The sequence below is a fragment of the Hemicordylus capensis genome, chromosome 6 (assembly GCF_027244095.1).
Source record: "Hemicordylus capensis ecotype Gifberg chromosome 6, rHemCap1.1.pri, whole genome shotgun sequence".
Lineage (NCBI taxonomy): Eukaryota > Metazoa > Chordata > Lepidosauria > Squamata > Cordylidae > Hemicordylus > Hemicordylus capensis.
This window is the reverse complement of record NC_069662.1, coordinates 17,748,235-17,763,911: the sequence shown is the minus strand read 5'-3', so window position 1 is coordinate 17,763,911 and position 15,677 is coordinate 17,748,235. Positions and strand designations below refer to the sequence as shown.

Genomic DNA, 15,677 nt, shown 5'->3' with positions numbered 1-15,677 from the left:
CTCTGAGGTTTGTCAGGCGAAAAAAGGTGTTCTCATTTTACGTTATGTAATTTGTGCCTTGGGGTAAGGCACAGAACAAGAGCTGGCATGAACAAAAGCTTCCTTGTGGACGGGTTGTGTCAGCCAATACACTGTGTGCACAACTTCCAACATCTCCCTATCATCACACTGGAAGTGCAGTTTCTGTCTAGGTATTGTTCTACAGATGCCCACAACAGAAAGGTTTTTAAGGAAATGACAACATGACTGCCCACACCGTTCATTGAAAAACTGCCTTCACTTTCTGAAATGCGGCCTTGTCATATCTAGATTTATGGCAAGGTGATATGCAGAACACAGCAAAGGATCATCTTTAGTCTAGCCTCTAAATATTATAATATGACGGGTATGAACATTCTGGATATGCTAATAATGTTGTTAGGTCAAGAACCGGAACAGGCAAGTTAGGATTCTACTAGCTAACAAAGTCCAGCGACACAGTTAAAAATTCCCAGAGGGATAACTATGTCTGTGTTTGCTAGTACCAGCTCCAGAAAAATCAGGATTTAAACTCAGTAAGGAAATAGGTACTGTACCCATTCAACAGGAACTGCTGATGTGCATGAAAAGCTAACAAAGGTCCTCACAATCTCATTGGGGAAATCACTGATGAGATGGCAGGTGGAAACTGAAACTCCCCGAACAGCACAGGTGACAGCTGCATCTTCCTTCCCTGCCTACAGCAAGAGGCTGCGATCCAGCTTGCCATGGCAACGTTCTAGGCCTGGGTTGTGATGCTACTTTACCATGGCAACTGTGCCAGTCTTCTTCCATACTCACCCTCTAGCCCTTCCTCAGAATGAGTAAACATTAGTGAGGAATAATCAGCAGAAACTTTAATTAACAAGGCAGTTTGAAACAGACAACAAGTGGAGGGAGGGAAGGGAAGAGGAGGGTCCTATTAAGGTTGGTGGGTGGGATTCCTGTCACCCTATCAAAGCCAAGCACTTCCCCTGCCCCATGTGAGCAGGTGTAAACAAAACCAAAAAAATACACAAGGGTAAGATGTCAATAGTCAAAGCTCAAAAGAACAGAGGTAAGGGCTCAGAGCTTACAGGTTCACAAGATTCAGAGTTTCGAGGGCATATAACCAAGTTGGAAATCACAAGGCAAAAAGGGGTCAGTGTTCCTTAGGGAGCAAATAGGAAGGAGCCCCTCAGGGCCTAAGTTTATAGGCTCAACTACCATAGCATTTAAGAACAGCGAGTCATGGAGCAACATTTAAAAGTCAGGAGTTCTAGGCGGAAGAAGAGGCCCAAAATCCAAGGAATTGAATATCAATGAATTGACGCCCAATAAACGCCCACTGGGGAGGTCAAAGGTTCATGTCAGAAAATAGGATGTTCAAGATGGCCAGACACTCACAGGGCAGGGCAGAGTTCAAGGGTCATGGCCCCCTCAGGGAAAAGTCAAAGTTCAAGGGTTACATCAAATGTTCAGCTGGTCTCCTCAGGGTCCAGGACCTTGACATGGGTGAAAGGGAAATGGCCACGACGCCCATTCAGCTCTCCCTCCCATTGGCCGTTGACGTTCATCTTAGTGACAGCAATGAGGTCGCCCACCTGTAGAGCATCATGAGAGGACAGACAGACACAAGGGTTCAGAAACCAGAAGGTCAGTCACTTTCATATCCCACCCCTGCATCCAGTTCCCTTTAAATCAGGGCTGCACAACTTCAGCCCTCCTGCAGTGGTTGGACTACAACTCCCAACATCGCCAAGCACGGTAGCCAATAGTCAGGGATGATGGGGAGTTATAGTCTTAACATCTGCAGGAGGGATGAAGTGGTGCAGCCCTGACTCAAGCTATTCTTTCCCTACAGTCCCTTCTTCTGAAGAAACCTTCATCCAACCAGCGGCCACTTTTCACCATTCCCGAGTTGTCATTTCAAATCTGGAACAAGACTGAATTTAGATTGATGCAGTGTACCACACAGAAGGATACCTGTTTCAAGTAGTCAGAGGGCTATGAATAACAGAAGCCAAGCCCATCTTTTTATTTTGTTTTAAGTCCCTAGCACTCATGGTCACAGAGAATTGCTTGACAGTGGGACTGGTGGTAGGTCTAGTGAGAATGTGAATGGACAATGACACCCCACAGAGTCTCCAATTCCTTTCCTCATTGTTGTCCCTTAAATGCTGCATGCTTTCCTCACCACAACTGCCCCACAACTCTTCCAGATTCTGCAGTGCCACCCTCCACATAGCATCATTAACTTGCAAAACTAATTCTGATCACAGGGTTTTTACTTGGGGTGGGGAAGAGCAAGTGTCGAATTCCATGTTTCCTAGCAACATGGATGTTCTTCAGGACAGAATCAGGTCTATTGGATATGCCTTTCCCATATAAGACCCAAATATTCATCTGTTTCAATCTTCCCACAGTCAAGGTTTATCCCATACTTGCCTCAAAGGCCAGGGCCGTCTTATCACTGGCACCAGGCACCCTTCGCTGCACGGCTCTTGCTATTACCGGAGCATGGCGGGGGGCACCATGGCTGCTGGGGTGAGCATAAGGACAGGGCTGGACGTATGGCACAGGGATCATCCCTACACGCCCATCTGCGCGCTGCGCTGTCCACCATTGCTCCTCAGGCTTGGCCAACACCCTCAGCGGCTCCCCCTTTGTGAAGGGGAGGTCTTCCTGATCGCGGCCTACGAAGTCGTAGAGGGCACGGACCCATTCGCCCGCGGGAGGGGGCTGAGCAGAGGCAGGGGCCACAACCCGGCCCACGGGGGCTACCAGAGTAGTGGTGTCCAGGTAGTGGAGGCGGTAGAAGTCAAGCAGAGCAGGGAAGCCATCGAATTCATGCTCCCCAATCCGAAGACGCCCAGGGAGGCTGTTTATGATGTAGTGAGACACCTGGAGGGGATAGGAAAGCCCAAAAGGACATGGCCATCACATCAAGACATTCAACATCCAATGTTTATTTCCCCAATTGCAATCAAGCCTTTAGCTTCAGTTACTGCCCAAAATGCATACCAAGGTTCCAAACTTACCTTGGAGTTCTCACTGACAGAGAGTACATAGTCGCCAGGGCATGTGGTGCTATCCCGTACTAGGAAGGTTCCGTGGCGGTGTCCCTGGAGACAGGCAGCGGCTTCCTGCCGGCTCAGAGCCCCCATATACCACTCATGGGCATCCCCAAAGGCCGACATGGCTTGGGGGAGCATCAGAGGGTGAAAAACCCCACCACTCCCTGATACAGTGTTATCCTTAGGAAAACTGATACACAGCTGAGAGTAGCTCGATTAAAAAAGGTAACCTGTTAATCTTTATGATCCGATCTGTTTAGCAGCTATTGCTTCCTGCAGATTCAGTGCAACCTCCAAGTAATCTAACCCCACCGCCAAAAAAACCAAAAAACCAAGGTACTCCTATGGAATTATGTTATGCCACCCCAAGACCTCTCACATTTCCAGAGCATCCAGATTTTGATATATCTGGAAAGCACATTTACCTGTCAAATAATTACAGCATGTTTTCAAAAACAACATAAATGTCTCAGAAATGTAAGTCAAGCTTCTGCAATCAAATCCTTAAAATTTAGGTGGTGCCATGAAAAGTTTCCCGAGCTCCTAAATCACTCCCTGCTCTAATATAATGGGAGTATACACTTCCAAGAATTATAGCTCATGTTTCCCTGGAAAGTTTACCCTACTCAACATTAAATGGATATTCAGAGACAAATTCTACTCAGGCAGCCATCAACTACAGGATACAACCAGATCACTCAGTAGAATATCTAGAGGGGGGTAAATATAGTCTCTTTAAATCCTCTGATATCAGAAAGTCCCTAACAAGCGTGGTGGTGAATTAAGTAGTCCACACAAACTCCTACCTCGCATAAAGTTAACAAGGAAACCTTTAAAAAGTGATATGATTGCACACACACGCCCAAGTTTGCTGCCCCTTTACAGAATTATCAGCACCTCCAAAATGTGTTCGTGTGCAGGTTTGTTTTTTTTTAAGTGAAGGCTTGAGGGTGTTGTCTTGGTCAAATCCAAATCTTTCTCAAACCAACAAGGCATGATATATATCCACAAAACAAGTCTGAAATCTACAGAATTTATAACACCCCCAATATGAAATAATTCATATTCCAAAAGCAAGCATAACTCCCAAAATAAATTAAATGGGGTCTTTTCCAAATCTGCTTAGGCACCAGCCTGTCTCCAACCAACTGGTTATTCTTTGAAGAAAGTTACAGCACCCCCAATTAAAGATTGCTTTCTCCTAAGCTGATAGGGTTGCAAATACTCCAGGAATTGGCATCAATCTCTAGGTGACTATTAAAAGCAATTATGGAGATTTTAGTAGCTTAATATTGTAAAATATACATATGTATATTGGGGGGAAAGAAATCTCCAGGAATAGCATCAGTCAGAGTTGGCAACCCTATAAGCTGATGAAGATTTCCTCCCCAAACCTCTGCATGCACAGCAAATTTACCAGCATTCTTTCCCAACTAGCCTCTCCTATAGACTAATGTATATACACACACCATAGCCATTACCGACCCAAACTATTGACCATCCAAAAGTATGACACACAGCCGCCCAAACCTTTCTGCCTACTGCCCCATCAGGAGCTCTAAGCGAGCAGAACACCTACAATAATGCAACCCCTTTCCCCCATCACACCTCATGCATGCCCGCTATTTCCCAACAATTCTTTAGTATTCTCACACCCCAATACTGCATTGCAGCCCTTTAAGTCTTCCAAGCAACCTTTCAAAGCCTCTTTCCCGAAAGCATCCCCCAAATCAGCTCTGCACCCTACAAATGCTCTTCAACATGCCACTCTGCGATAGCGCCACAATAAAGCCCCTTCTCCCTAGTTTGCACATGTCCTCCCTTTATACCTTCCTTTCTCCCTGGGAACTCCACAGACCTGGATTCTAGCTCCCCCTACTGTATTAAACCCCCACTCACTCCCTCGAGAACCCAGGCATCCTAGTGCCCATCTCGCCGACTCTCGCCCGACAGAACCCAAGAGTTCTGGCCACCAGCTTCCCCTCTCCTGCCTCAAATCTCTGCCTGCAACCCCGGTTGCAGCTACAGAAGGGTTGATGGGAAAGTGACGCACCCCCTCCCCCTTTAAACAGTGGATGGGCAGCCATATTGAGGCTTGGCAAGCTGGCTGTGAAGCCACAGCGAAGGGAATGCAACCATCTTGGCTGTGGGCAGGCACCCCAACTCCAAGATGGAAGCTTCCTTCCAGTTTACAGGTTTCTGTGGCTGCAAGTTATTTCTTCTGTGGTGGCTGACTGAGCTCTGGGCTTCCCTCTGTTTTGATCATTAGTTGTTTTTGTGGGGTTTTTTTAAATCAATGAGAGTAATCAGTCAATTGGTAACTGATTACCAGATGTTTTCTGCTAGGGTAATTCAGGGTAGGCTTGCCAATGCCAGCTCTGACTAAGCTGCTCCTGGATATTTTCCTTCCCAATATTTTTCACAGTTTCAAGCCACAGTTCCACTTTCAGTAGTGACCTGGAGATTGAAGCCAATTCCCAAAGACTCCGGGCGAAGCAGTATAGTAGTAGTAGTAGATGCATATTCTGAATCTACTTTTAGAGTACAGTATAAATTATTAGTGTTCTTCCACAAGAATAAAAGAAGAAGCATTTCCTGCTTACATATGCTAATTAACAAACCCAGCCTGGTAAAGAGACTTGTTAATCTAAGATCCAAATACCCCTAGTTAAAACTACTACTTTTTACTGGGTGCTTACAGTTAGCTATTTTCTTGTTACATGTAACAACTGTGTCATCTGCAATCACAACTAAAGAGCAGTCTGAAAACCACTCTGCTAATATAACCTACCTCACAGGGTTGTTGTGAGGATACATTGAATAACTTTGTGTATTATCCCCCAAGATCCAAATGATCATATTGTTACAGTAGCTGTCACACAGTAAGTAAGGAAATATCCTCTTCAGAAACTCCCTTCTATTGAATGTATCCTTTCATTCTTCAATGTATCAAACCAATGGTTTTCTAAGGCTGATGGAGAAGTGGAGAAAACGGACCTGTTATTGATTCAGCATATTCATTTTGGTATTCCTCTTGACTAAAGCAGTATATAAACACTCACAGCAACAGTAGTAAAGTACAGCCATGTTTTGTAACCTCGCATCTGCTACGACCAGAAGCAGGGGTGTAACTAGGGGAGAGGGGGCCCATGTTCACCCCTCTCCCTGGCCACCCCTCAGAATGAGGGAGATAATGAAAAAAATAGGGAGGGGTGAAGCTGGGGCCCCCTCCTAACCTGGGGGGGGAGGCCACAGGCTCTCTCACAGATTGAGCCATTTGCTCAATTATAGCTACACACACCCCTAGCCAGGGGGTAAGCTGTCAGTCTGAATCTGCCCAAAACACATAAACCTCCCGCCTGGTACAATGATGCTTAGCAGCATTTTTCAGAAGGGTGGACAACAAAGTTGAAGAAGAAAAAACCAGTGTTAGATAAGGAAATGGGGCATAGACTTCATAGTATCAGTTTGATTCCTTTTGGTATTAACCAGTTACCCTTAACTCCCTAGATACAAATATGTGGTAAACATACTGGCACCTGAGTGGTGCCAAAATGAAAGCCACTTAACCTCCTTTTCTTGGGCATGAAATCACCCAGAGGCTTGGCCTGAGAACACAGAGTGTTTGGGCTCAATTAGATCAGTCCCCAGGTAGCAGCCTCCTAGCTGCACTTATTACATTGACTTGTACACATTCCCTAGCCATGACCCTATTCCCTAGTCTGTACATAGCCTTTTTGCACTTGTGTTTCCCTCTTGTTCTCTGCACTATTCCCGAGTTGTCTGTGTGCCATCCCCACCACTGCTGGGTCCATAGGTCCTCTTCCCTTCCCCTAAGCGCATGCAGGTCTGTGGTGAAAGGACAAGAGATACTTGCTAGATTGGTAATACGGCAAGGCCACATGCAGAAGCTTTTGGACTGCTTGTCATGTTGGGCTGTGCACCATTAAGAGGGATGTTTTTAAATGCAGCCTTGCACTGGTTCCAGGAGGGGTCCTGGCCATGCTGATGGGACTGGGACTGACATGGCCCCCACCTGATTGGCCCTTCCTAGCTGTGAAAGGTAGGAGGCATGTGAACTGTAACCGCCCTGAACCGAACATGTAACCGCCCTGAGCCATTTTGGAGGGGCGGTATACAAATCAAATAATTAAATAAATAAATATGAATATAAATAAATAAAGTGTGCTCTCAAGGTCCCTTACCAGTCTGGGGCCTCTTGCAAGTTTTCTTGCTGATTGCAGTGGTATTGAGGATAGGATAATGGCTTTACTATTAAATGCTCAAGGAAACTCAAAACCTTAGCAGAGAAACTGGTACTGCTCACTTTTGAAACAAAATACTCAGTAGATCCAGACATTATTAATTGTAGATGGACAGCCAGCTTGAAGCAGTGGTTAGATGAGGATCAGTGACCCAGGTTCGAATTCCCACTTCACCATGAAATTCACTGGCTGACCATGAACCAGTGATCAGTTTAGCCTAACTTACCTCAAAGGGTTGTTGTGGAGAAAAGGGGTAGAAGAGACCCATGAATGCCACATGCTTGAACTCCTTGGAAAAGAAAGGGCAATATAAAAATATACCTTTCGAGAGACTCTGGCATTTTTCAAGACAGAAAGTGTGGACCTTCACTGAATTATGACACAAACAAGATGTATTTTTTCAGTTCACTGCATTTAAATCTTGTGTCAGATTTACATGAAAATCATTTTAAACATAGAAAAACACAACAAACCGTAAGTGCTGGAAATATAAATACATTTTTCTAAAACACAGACCCTTTTCTGCACATCAGCTACCAATGTGTGAAGGGAGAGTGCATGGTCATTTTGTGATGCAGGAGGAATGCTTGCAAATTGCAAGCCCATTTTACCAGTATAAACAAACATTTCTTTCTCCATAAATGACTCTTCATCTACCCATTTTATCCTCACAACAACTCTGTGAGGTAAGTTGGGGCTGACAGAGAGTAACTGGCCAGGTGTCATCCAATGAATTTTGTGACTGAGTGGAGATTTGAACCCAGGTCCCCAGAGTCTCACTGTAACAACCACACAGTTATGGTTCTTATCTGATTATGGCAAGCAGGAAAATGCATAGGAATACCTAAACATTTCCATACATTTGGCAACAAAACTTCTTATTACAGTAAATGTCTATAAAATGGCCTCACATTCCATGCTTAACACAAGTATGCAACTCACTTTATTATAAAATGTAGCATAAAAACAGTAATATCAAACAAGTATTACAAAGATCAAGAGCATTTTTAAAAAATAGAAAAAGGAAAAAAATGCGAATGACAAATCTCCCTGCATCAGCACAGTGAATTTTGCCAGGCTGGGCCACTGCCAATTTGGTTATCATCCACTTGTACAAAGACTCCCAAATCCCTGTTATCTTGGGGTCACAATCCTTTATCGCAATTTTATCTCAAAGCAAATACAGTTGATGCTCTGACAGTCTGGGGGCTGATATGCACAGGCACAATCACAGAGTGGACACCAGTGCGGGAAGGAGCAAGTCCCTGGTCCCCAGTCCTGTAGAGAAGAGAGAGGGAGAGAAAGAGAGAGAGTCATATATTGTTAACCCAAAGAATCTTTTGCAAAAAGATATTCCAAGTTCTTTCAACTACACGAAGGGATAGGAGGCAATACCTGATTGATTATTAATACAAAACTACTGGAAAGAGGTAATGTTTGAAGATGGACACTGGAGAGCAGGTATGAATACCCTGGCCAGTTCCCCCACCCCTTGCTCATTTTTTGTACACCTGGGAAGTGATCATCCTGTAGGATTATTCCAGTTTGGAACATGTTTCTCAATTTGCAGGGCAAGATCTAATTGGGAAGGTTCAGGCAAACACCCAAAGAAGTGCTGCTCACTACCAATACCTAAAATTTCCTTCTCATTCTCTCTTACAGACTGCTAACCCCACCTGATCCTTCCTGTTCCTCTTTCTCCTCCTTTAAGTAATAAGCTTTTGAAAACACAAAATTTAAAGGATTTGGGATTTCAGTAAAAACCAAGGAGTGCTGTTTTAAATAGTCTGGTTCTTGACATTATTATTCAGGTAGCTTGATATCTCAAGCAGGACCTCTTGTCAGCTGGCTGCCGATAAGTTTCCAGGCAAAGTACAAGGTTTGGGTTATAACCTATAAAGCCCTAAACAGCTTGGGCCCTGGTATTTAAGAGAACGTCTTCTTTGCTATGAACCACACCACCCACTGAGATCATCTGGAGAGGTTCATCTGCAGTTGCCACCAGCTTGTCTGGTGGCTACCTGGGGATGAGCCTTCTCCATTGCTGCCCCGAGGCTTTGGAACACTCTTCCTGATGAAATAAGAACCTCCCCATCTCTTACAACTTTTTAAAAGGCAGTCAAGACGCATTTGTTCACCCAGGCCTTTAATTAGATATTGTTTTAATTGTGTTTTAATCATTTTAACATGTTAAATTTTAATTGTTGAAGTGTTTTAATCTTTTTATTGGTTGTTTTTATTGTTTTGTTGTAAACCGCCCAGAGAACTTGAGTTTTGGGCAGTATAAAAATGTGTCAAATAAATAAACAAATAAATAAATCAATAAAATATTGCAACACTTTTGTTACTCATGAAAGTAGAATGAGAGCTCTATTGCGGGGTGGGGAATCATTCCTCACTTTGCTTTTAACAGAGCCAACTGGTCCCTATTTTTAAAAGCACCTTTATTTCCTTGCCATTCCAGCTCAGTGCTTCAGTCTAGCTTCTCACTCAGTCACTGTCAAGCACTCCTCTTACTGGTAAACAGTCTCATTTATATATTTGATTAACAGCCCATTTCTCCATCGGCAGGCTTCAGGCAGTTAACTACATTACTACTGCAAAAAACCCATTTACAGTTCGGTACAAGATCCAAGCAAATATAAGAATCATATGAAAGGTGATGCTTTTTCACTAAAAAAGAAGTTTAATCTTTTTAATATACTTGTTTGATTTCTATCCTGTCTTTCAGAATAGAAAGAGCTCCAATGCAGCTTACATAATATAAAACATAAGTTACTTTAGGGTTGTTTCTATCCCCTCTGACACTTTAGATGGCTTCACATAATTGCCCATAAGGAAGTACAAAGTAAGGAGGAGAGAACGGGATTCCTGTGGGGCGCACACTCCTGGTGGGTGTGTCATCCGAATTCACCAACATGCCCGATTACCAACTTCTGCCTGAAATTTTACCAAGAATCTCCATCCAATTTGACACCTATATTTGAAGTTGGGTGGAGATTCTCAGTAGAATCTCAGATGGAAGTAATTTGGTGCATCAGCAGGTTTGGACAACAGGCCAGCTGGGAGCATGCATGCCACGGGAACCTCCCATTTCCTCCTACTTATTTTGTACTTGCTTCCTTAGTATTGATCCAGGATAACATATACTGCCCTAAAAGCCACAGTGCTCATTAGATTGGTGGGGCTCTTCACGTGCTCTTTTGTGCTGTCACAGTCTATCATAGTAAACTGCTAGCTGGGTGCTCTTTACTGGCCCTACTCGGGCTTTTTCACAATCCAAAAGCAGAAAAGGGAGGACCTAGATTAGGGCATAGGAATTATCCTGAGCCATCTCTGCTCTAGAAAACTAATAATCTGTTCTCCTTTGAACTGCTCTCTCCTCAGTACTGACTAAAGAAGGCTGGAACCCTGCACTCTTACTTTGACCCCACAAAAAGTTCAGTAACTTTCTCCAAAAATCTAGCAAGTCTGCTCACTCCCCACATTTTCATCTCTTACTCTCTGGATCTTCGCTCCACATTCAGATTGTAATATTATCTGTTGACCCCAGGGAATGTCAGTCTTTGATATTTCTCAAAAGCAAGGCTTTTCTCAAAATTTTCTCAAAAGAAAAAGAAGAACTCACATTAGTGCAAGAGCAGCAGCCATCCAGGCAGCGGGTTGGGGAAGGGAGGGCACAATCACATGACTCTGCACAGGCCAAACAGCATTCACATACACTTGGCCAAGACCCTTTTTCACACGAGCAGCAGTTGGCACAAAGGCCACGGGCCTGGGAAGAGATAAGAAGAGAAACACATTATTAGTTTGGTTCATTGATGCCATTCCATCCCTCTTGTCTCCCATGGGCCTAAACTCCTGTGACTTCTCACTAAGGCTTATGTATTAAAAGTAACCCAGGACTCCCAGGTCAGCAACACCACATGCTGGGAAATGCAGCAGGAGAAAGGTCATGGCAACATCAAGAAATTAAGATTTGGACACATGTTTCCTAACATGTACTTTGGAGACTATTAAATACTAACATCAACAAGTGCTGGAGGAAGGCCCATTTCAAAGCACATTCATCCCTGTTGCCCAATAGACTACTGCTCCCACAATGCACTGCTGTGCATGAGGAAGCACCATTACTGTAAAAGAATATAGGAGATATAGTTCTATCTTTGTTTATCACTTCTTCTCTACATCCCCAAGTGACCCTGCTTCAGAAATCCCAGGCACCAGGGAGCCACACTTTAAACGTGGCACCTAGGCTAAGATATTCAGACACAGTTTTATTCAGTAACATCTTTATTTGTCCCAGGCAGCCCTGTTTCTGTTCTAAGTATTATACTAGTAAAAGGGATAAAGAGAAGCCCATGTGCCCTCCCTCTCCACAGTATCCATCACGGAGTCTGGTATCATGTGTCCATTGTCTGACCCCTAATTTTGGGGCTGGCTCCTAGATTTTTTAAAAAAATAAAAATTATCAGGGCCTGCTTTACTTTATCCCTACAGCAATATCCAACCCAAGTCCCAATTACCAGAAGGCACTGTCGGAGGACCAGGACGAGGGCGAGGAGGAGCAGGTAGGAGCCAACAGCCAAGATGACGATGGCAGGGAGGGGCAAGAACAAGGTGGCTGCAAATGGGAGCTCTGGTGGAGGGTTCAGTGTTGGAGTCTGTAGGGTGGGAAAAGCCAGAGGAGAAGGGAAGTTGACAGTATGTTGTGGTGAGGAGGAGGAGGAGGAGGAGGAGGAGGAGGAGGAGGAGGAGGAGGAGGAGGAGGAGGAGGAGGAAGGGGCTGACTGGCATAAAATCAAGATGAAACTTCAGTGCACAGCCAAAGAGGTAAAAATGATGTAGAACTTCTTTGAACTGAAGCACATGCTCCAAATGTATATACTGCCAACATTCAGCACATGGGTGAAAGTCTGACGTCTTCTCTTAACATAATGACACTTGTGTCAACTGCACATCTAGTAGGAAAGGAAAGATTGTGCCATCAAGTTGGCATTGATGCCTGGTGACCACAGAGGCATGTGGTTTTCTTGTTAGAATACAGAAGTGGTTTATCATTGCCTTCCTCCCGCGCAATATGAGATGTCTGCCTCCAGCACCTTCTTCTATTGCTGCTGCCTGATATAGGTGACTACAAATATATATTTATAGTCTCACAGTCTGGGAAGCACACCGGTGGGGAGTAAAACTAACAGCCTCTTGCTCCCTAGGCAAGCTGCTTCCCCAGTGTGCCACTGCAGCTGTCACATATTCAAGGAGTTTCATGCTCAACTTCAGATATCTGTATCTGTGGGGCAGATGATCAAATATTTATACAGTACTGCAAATGATCTCACAACAATTATCAATATCCCAAATTCAGAATGTTTGGGTTTGAAGATCTGCCTTTGAGATCTTTCACAATTCTGGATGTATGAAATTCCTGTGGGGAGCTGGGGAAGAAGGAGAAGTAATGGGGCTGTTTGAGGAATGAAAGGAAGAGCAATTTGGATTAAGTAATACAGACAGATCCTCTACTCACTGCCATTCCTCAGTCAGGGAAGGCCATGGAGGCTCCATAGATATCTGATCCTGGAGAAAAAAAGAAACGGTTTTAATCTAGCACCTATGTCTCCACCCATTCCCTCCCTACTGTAATACTCCTCCAAAATCAGGACTTACCAGTAATCAAGCTCAACTCCCTTTCTCTACCAAGCCTGCAAATACACTAACTCCAAGCACTATGGACTTCCAGGCTCAGTCTCAGCCACAGTAGTAGCACACTAGTTAAAAAGAAAAGCTTCAAATTCCTTAGACAGGCAAGATACCCATACAGAAACCTCATGCGGGGAGTGTTTTTAAAGAATGGAATATATTCAGCTCCGATTCAATATAGGACTCAGTGAGACTAATAAGTCAAGTTTATTCATAAGACAATAGGAACATAGGAAGCTGCCATATACTGAGTCAGACCCTTGGTCCATCTAGCTCAGTATTTTCTACACAGACTGGCAGCAGCTTCTCCAGGGTTGCAGGCAGGAATCTTTCTCAGATCTATCTTGGAGATGCCAGGGAGGGAACTTGGAACCTTCTGCTCTATTTTACATTCATTAATTAAGAGAGCATTTTCCCACTTGATGTTCTGATTCTATAGCCCCAGCTTGACACCCCCAATGCCCCCCTCCTTTTTATGAACATTAACAAAGAAAATCTCACCCGCCCCTTTCTTTTCGTAACTAACTACAACAGCATCCCGGACACGCCCCTCGCCCTTCTGTCAACAATAAGGAGCGTCCAGTACAGTTTCATGAACAGTCGCACGCTCATGTAAGCTATTCATTTATCATGCCTCTTTACTCCTACACCTCTGAGGCGAAACTTGCGCTCCTAACTTCTGACGACCTTCTGAATATTAATAAGGACAATTCATAGTCATATCGTCCGAAACCTCAGGCTCTGCCACGCATCCTGAGCTGCCCATGCCCAGCGCGTCCCCCTGTTGTCATAGAGACCATCCCAGGCGTTGGTCCCTCCCTACGGGTACGCATCGCGACCAAATTTCCTCAAGACGTTCTGTTTTCGCGGAAGTGACGCGAAAAGGAGGCAGACAGGGTGTCGGAGGAAGTGCTTTATTAATTGCCTCACAGCCTATAGAGACAGGAAATGTACTAGAGTGACACAGGCTGACACGGAGGCTAATTGAAAGCCGCCAAAGGTCTTGATACTTAATGGGCGCCAGAGACTTAATGAAAAATGAAAAACTTATGTTTTTCACACAAAATAAGGCATAGGAATCTAGGATACAAAAAGGACGCATTCCGGTTCTCGCCATGGCTATCAAGCAGAGTGGATAGGTGACGTTGGGCTACCCAGTCTTAGCTACGCTAAGAATCTCCATTGGTTTCTGTGAGCATTGTTCATTTTTCTCCAAAGAAACCTAAAAAAAATGGTTTCCGGCAGTTTTCTATAGCGATAGGGAGACACATCACTCCGGTAATTTCTTGCCTCTATGTCAGAGCCACCTCAACACTACTGCAGTTTTAAGGCTTACACCTTTTCCCGCCTCGTCACTTCCTCCTTTCCGGTGCATCTGAGCACGGTCAAATGCAGTGGAGCATGCTCAGTATGGTCAAAGGAAGCTACTTTCTGCCCACAATTCCTATAGGATTTTCATATCTTATTTTAAAAGGTACGAAGAAAGGAAGTTCAAATTCTGCAAAAAAGGGTCGAGTAGTTACCTTTTTTTTCCCCGCCGGAAATGCGGTACCTGACCCGGAAGGTTACGTCACTGAAATGTTCGTGGCCTTTTCGGTCCATATAATGATGGAAGCAGGACTCCAATCTAGACTGCGGCTTCTAAGCCACGCCCATCCTGCCAGGAACTCCGACTGTAGGCTAGGATTTTCTACGTTGCCCTTGTTCGAGTACAAGCATTCCCATGCAACCCTCAGGCTGCTCTCTCTCCCTTTGATTTCACCCCACAATTCGAAGTGAATCGGAAATATCCCGTTACCTGCTGTTGCAATCTGCCCAGCAACGGGACAGTTCTGCGGCAGCTTATTGGCTCAAGGCCTCAGCCAATCAAAGATCGAGCTGTGGGACCGCAGGCGGCAACGGGTATTCAAAACATAAACTTGTAAAGTATAGACTCACACAAAGAGGCCGACTTCCGGGTTGACTTTGAAAGCTATTTTTCCCTCTAAGGCCGAAGCGAGAGTTGCCCATTGACAACAATGAAGACATTCGATTGCGTAACGGGCAGAATACCCCGCCACACACACCGAAAACGTTAGCAGAAAAGGAAATCCCTTTATAATTATTATTCGCGTCTCATTACATGCAAAATTTTTGATTTGAATTTGTTTAAAACATTTACAGTGCAATCCGGTGCATATTTAATCAGAGGTAATCCCGATAGCAGACTTTAAAACGTAAAACTTCTGCATAAAGCCTTTGTGGGTGCAACAGAATAGCATTTTAAAAAGTATTTAAAAACTCAAAAAGCCACATTTTTCACAGAAAATAAGACAAGTTAAAAGAGAGGCAAATATAGATCTGATACTTTTTGTTGTGCGGGGGCTGATTCGCTGCTGCCCAATCACAGGCTTCGCTAACATACTGAATTTCTCTATTGTTTTCTATAGGTGGGTCTCATTTCCGCCCGGGATTAAAACACACAAAACACATACAAGCATTAAAAACAAGCAGTTGAGTTCCGTCTTCAAACAATTGGATTGTTACTCTAGATAGCTTTTTCTCAAGTTGATGGTGGCCTCCCTTTCCACCGCTATCGTAGGATGCATGCGCACATCATCAGCTTCGTTCGACGTTATTTTTTCTTAGTTCTGCGTTCTAC

At 44.3% G+C, this 15,677-nt stretch overlaps 2 protein-coding genes across 9 annotated transcripts; both read right to left on the bottom strand.

Moving 5' to 3' along the window:
- Positions 1-853: 853 nt before the first annotated feature.
- On the bottom strand, positions 854-5,114 carry LOC128329184 (crk-like protein). The gene is made up of 3 exons (XM_053259836.1): positions 3,039-5,114; positions 2,446-2,901; positions 854-1,601 (listed from the first exon to the last, which is right to left on the bottom strand). The coding sequence occupies exons 1-3, from the start codon at positions 3,210-3,212 to the stop codon at positions 1,476-1,478; spliced, it is 756 nt and encodes a 251-aa protein (XP_053115811.1). The 5' UTR covers positions 3,213-5,114; the 3' UTR covers positions 854-1,475.
- A 3,145-nt stretch (positions 5,115-8,259) lies between these two features.
- On the bottom strand, positions 8,260-15,594 carry LOC128329185 (uncharacterized). 8 transcript variants are annotated; one of them, XM_053259837.1, is made up of 6 exons: positions 13,538-14,505; positions 13,004-13,104; positions 12,864-12,913; positions 11,866-12,003; positions 10,968-11,114; positions 8,260-8,617 (listed from the first exon to the last, which is right to left on the bottom strand). In XM_053259837.1, the coding sequence occupies exons 3-6, from the start codon at positions 12,867-12,869 to the stop codon at positions 8,495-8,497; spliced, it is 414 nt and encodes a 137-aa protein (XP_053115812.1). In that variant the 5' UTR covers positions 12,870-12,913; positions 13,004-13,104; positions 13,538-14,505; the 3' UTR covers positions 8,260-8,494. The 8 variants fall into 8 exon arrangements, with proteins under 8 accessions (XP_053115812.1, XP_053115815.1, XP_053115818.1 ...); XM_053259840.1 differs by having other exon boundaries at positions 13,770-14,505; XM_053259843.1 differs by lacking the exons at positions 13,004-13,104; positions 13,538-14,505 and adding an exon at positions 15,511-15,594.
- Positions 15,595-15,677: the final 83 nt, after the last annotated feature.